The following is a 4,464-nucleotide window of genomic DNA, read 5'->3' on the forward strand; positions in this document are numbered from 1 at the left end:
TCTACCACTACTACTACTTGTGGCACCCCTTAACTACTTATGTCGATGGTGATGCAGAACGTGCCTACTACCACTACTACTACTAATACTGCTGCTAATGATGATGATGATGATTTCTTATTTTGTATGCTTTTGTGTGTTTTTAACCAAATAAAATGATTTGTTCACATACGTCCGTTGTGTTTCATTTCAACGCATCCCTTCCAGAAGCACGGAGAGAGCGAAAGCGAGGGAACCCCCCTGCGCGCGCGGCGGCCAAAGGCCGTCCAATGGCGCCAAAGGCGCCATTGGACGCCACTTTGCGTGATTCTCTCTCTCTCTCTCTCTCTCCTAACCGTAGCATAGTAGACTAGGAGGTCGACTGGAGAGAGAGAAAGAGCGAGAGAGATGGCTCAGACGCCTCTCTCTCTCTCTCTCTCTCTCTCTCTCTCTCTTTCTCTCCTAGCCGTAGCATAGTAGACTAGGTCGACTGGAGAGAAGAAAGAGCGAGAGATATGGCTCCGACGCCTCTCTCTCTCTCTCTCTCTCTCTCTCTTTCCTACCAGGTCGGACTCTCTGCGCTAACCACTACACATCCACGAGGTGGTCGACCCACCGGCTTGCTTTGCGAAAGAGCGAAATGGCTCGAAGGAGAGCAAAAACACGACATCTGGCGGGTAGCAGCGCTGTCGCTCCCCCACTCCTCCCGAGCGACAGCTGGCCTAGTCATCGACACCGCCGCCGCTGAAAGTCATTTCTCCCGCGCGGAGGGAAAAACTACATCTGGTGTTCTTTACCTAGGGCTGCAACACTGTCGGGTTTTCGCCACACGTGCGAATTGTTTTTGCTCACCCCACACGTTCCTGCTGCCGGTTGCCGATTTGGGGGAGATGCCCTCCACGATAAATGAACCTCTTGCAGAGATCTTTAAATGCATAAAAGGACGGCATACGCTATTCTTTGCCTCATTTGTACTTTTAAAACGTGTGCGTGAAAAGTTTTAGTATTATCAAGATGCAGCATCAACATTCGCCCGATGTGGTTTCCCTCGTAAGTACCATTCCTCTCTCTTTTTTTCTCTATCTCTCTCATCCTTGGTTCGACACTCGTAGCATATATATATATATATACACACTTGTGTTAGCGCCGACCCTTATGGCGAAGTGGTTAGAGTCGGACGCCTCAGTAGGTGTCACACAAATACGTTAGTTTTGCCGAACCTTGTGGCGGAGTGGTTAGCACATGCCAGCCGGGGAGACGACCTGGATTCGAATCTTCTCCTTACACACGCATAAGTTAGTTTTGCCGCCGACCCCTGTGGCGAAGTGGTTAGCATACGCCAGAGGGGGAAAACGACCTGGATTCGAATCTTCTCTTTACACACGCATAAGTTAGTTTTGCCGACCCTTGTGGCGAAGTGGTTAGCACACGCCAGCCGGGGGGAACGACATAGATTCGAATCTCAGCATGGATAGACTCAGTGCGAATTTTCTCACCAAACAAAATAGTGTACATATACACAGCTATTCAAACTCTAGTTTGAGGTAAACAAACACGCACAGCGTTCAGGGAAAAATCTTTTCTTTATTTAGTTTTGCACACACGTTCTACATTCTACGGTACTTATACATATCATACGCACTTCACTTAGTGTAGTAGGACCTTATGGGTTCTCCACACACACACACTTGCAAGAAAATGAAAAGAAATAAAACACTTCTATTTGGGGGCACGACTTTATAGTCCCCCTCTCTCGATTTGCTACATTCTGTAATAGTGTAGTAGGACCTTATGGGTTCAGCAAACAAAAACAAAAAACACTTCTATTTTGGGGGGCAGGGCCACCAGTTCTGAATATCCTTAGAGAATAACTACATTCTGTATTTAGCGGTGAGAGACTTATCTGCTCCCGCGAAGTTCTGCTTCTTGAATAGTTTATACAAATCATACGCACTTCGCATTGTATAGTAGGACCTTATAGGTTCCTCGTTCACAACTCTTGCAAAAAACATTTCTATTTTGGGACACGACTTCTGTAGTAACTGCATAGTCTGGTACAGGGCCACAAGTCCTTGAATATCCTTCTCGATTGATTGGGCTTTTGTCTCCAATGCTAGGATCAGGTTCTCGATCCCTCCTTCTTTCCTTGTCAGAGCTTCCAAATAGTACGCAGACTCGTCAATCTCATTCTCACCACACCTTTCTCCCATCACGTGGATTCTTTTGCATGGTAGACAGTAGTCCCCGGGAAACAAAACTGGTGGCGATGTCTGCAAAGAAAACAATACACACTTGTAAATACAAAACATATTTCCTACTTCTTTTTTACTACATTTACCTATATTTTTTTACAGATTATCACCCGGGAAATTCTAGAAATAGAAACGGTTGAAGTAGGAGGGCGGGTCGTACGGAGGACCAGATGCGTTGTAGAAAGGGAGGGGAACGTGTATTACGTCCCACCCGATCACCCTTTGGTTCAGGGTGACGTCAACCTATTCATGGGCTGCCGTTTAGAACCCCAAGAACCCCAACGACGGCAGTATAGACCTCCCACACCTCACCCGCATGCACCGACACCCCCTTCCCCCAACCCGTCCTACAACTACTCCCCTCCACCTCCTAGAAACAACCCCTCACCCCCGGACAGCTTGGCGGAGGAAGAGGAGGCCGTATTTCAACCCGTTGACGGTCTCCTAGTCCCTGATTTTGATGACCTACTACCTTACTACCCCCAACAGTAGTAACCTATACCCTTCTTCCTACCTTCTTCCTACCTTCTCCCTCTATCCTTCATTTCCCCTTCTTTTCATCTACACGCTTACTTCTTCAAACAGAACCTCCCCGTAAGTACTTTTTTTATTTATTTTATTTTTTACTAACGACATATAAGTGTTATTATTTATTTGTACTCACCATCTTGTATTACTCGTTGAACAATTCTGATGCTAGCAGCGGGGCGTCCTCTCCTTCTACTTCCGCTATCACTTTCAACTCGTCCTTCCTTCGTCTTCTTCTTCGTCTACTGTAGCTCTCGCCGGCGTCGCTGCACTCGTTCTCGGCTGTGTCGCTGTCTCTGTCGACCTCGTCACGATCCTGTAGCCAGTTAGACAATGTTTCACTTAGTTGCACTTTCTTTCTTTGCGGTCTCTCTCCGGCACGTATCTGTCTTCGCACCCTCCAGAGACTGTACATTAATTCGTCCAGCGGTAAACCCTCCCCCGGATTCATTGCTATCGGCTTCACCAGATTACGGTTCGGATGTGTGGTATTCAATAGCAAATCCCCTAATGTGTGCTGCTCGGTAAGGCGCCCGTGGAACAGACTAGCAAATCCCAACATTTTCGACATAACATAGGATGCTTCCAGATTTGCTGTTTCCGCAGCAGCGGTCAGCATATCCATCCTTGCCGTGTTTACTATGTACATATTTTGAAACGAACCATATCTAGCAACGCCATGTCCCTCCATTTTACCCTGAAGAAACATTTCCAGAGTGGAAACGCGATTTCCGAACGGAACTGCAACACCATCTCTTTCCCCCATCGTTGGCACCTCTTTCTCCACAATATACTGGACATTACATTCATCCATACACCAAAGCTGGCGACCAAACTTTACATTTACTCTCTCCTCACAAAGACATTTTCCCTTCTCACCTATCGCGCTCGCTTCGTAGATATACAGAGGACCACACTCCTCCCCCTTCGTCTGCAAATCTCTGATCACAGACATATCCCTAGTCAGAAAACTAAAGTGAAAATATGACGGGTGATATTTGTGTAACACAAACGATTCACACATTTCATACCCACCGCCGCCGCCACCTTTCTTTGACGAAGTACTCACAGCTACCTTGCAACGAGCTGTTGGGGTGGTCCTACGAGGGACATACATCATATCCACATCCCCTTCCCTACATTCTACACTCGTTAATAACTCCCCATCAATACTAGCGGACTCCACATCTACACAGAAACGTATCCACGGACGCGCACAATTCATCTCTCTCTTAGAAGAAAACAGCAACGATGAAGCCGCAACAGCCTACAACGAAAACAGAAATACTCTGCGTTACACAACTTCCTTCTTGAATCTACATTCACGTCCGTCGTCAAAGGCAAAACAATCTGTACAATCACGAGTACTTTTATAACTAAACTCCCCGCAATAAACACAGAAAAAATCATCTGACAACCTCGTCCGCAACCCACCAGGCATAAACAAAAACTTGCCTTCGCGACGGAGCACATACATTCTATACTCGCTACAGTTCACATTCACACAGTAGTAACGAGCATACCCGTAATCTGGGAAATCAACCACTTGAACGTCTTTACAGTATGGACAGTGAATTGAACGACTACTTTTTACAGTCCCCAGATACAACGACATCACAACCCACAAATCTCTTTCGGTAATGCGTAAGACAGACAGTATACACACCTCAGACTCAGCAGCAGCAGCAGCAGAAAAAAACTTCTC

The 4,464-nt window shown here is 46.6% G+C and overlaps 1 protein-coding gene across 1 annotated transcript; it reads right to left on the bottom strand.

Moving 5' to 3' along the window:
- Positions 1-1,766: 1,766 nt before the first annotated feature.
- Positions 1,767-3,905, bottom strand: LOC145992630 (uncharacterized). Its single transcript, XM_083128993.1, has 2 exons — positions 2,896-3,905; positions 1,767-2,249 (listed from the first exon to the last, which is right to left on the bottom strand). Exon 1 carries the CDS (start codon positions 3,877-3,879, stop codon positions 2,905-2,907), a length of 975 nt encoding a protein of 324 aa, XP_082985119.1. The 5' UTR covers positions 3,880-3,905; the 3' UTR covers positions 1,767-2,249; positions 2,896-2,904.
- Positions 3,906-4,464: the final 559 nt, after the last annotated feature.

The sequence above is a fragment of the Lepisma saccharinum genome, chromosome 9 (genome assembly GCF_977018435.1).
Source record: "Lepisma saccharinum chromosome 9, izLepSacc3.1, whole genome shotgun sequence".
Taxonomy (NCBI): Eukaryota; Metazoa; Arthropoda; class Insecta; order Zygentoma; family Lepismatidae; genus Lepisma; species Lepisma saccharinum.

What these genes read in the sequence shown, in the direction of transcription:
- LOC145992630 (XM_083128993.1), bottom strand. Translation starts at nt 3,879, where the DNA reads ATGATGTATGTCCCTCGTAGGACCACCCCAACAGCTCGTTGCAAGGTA.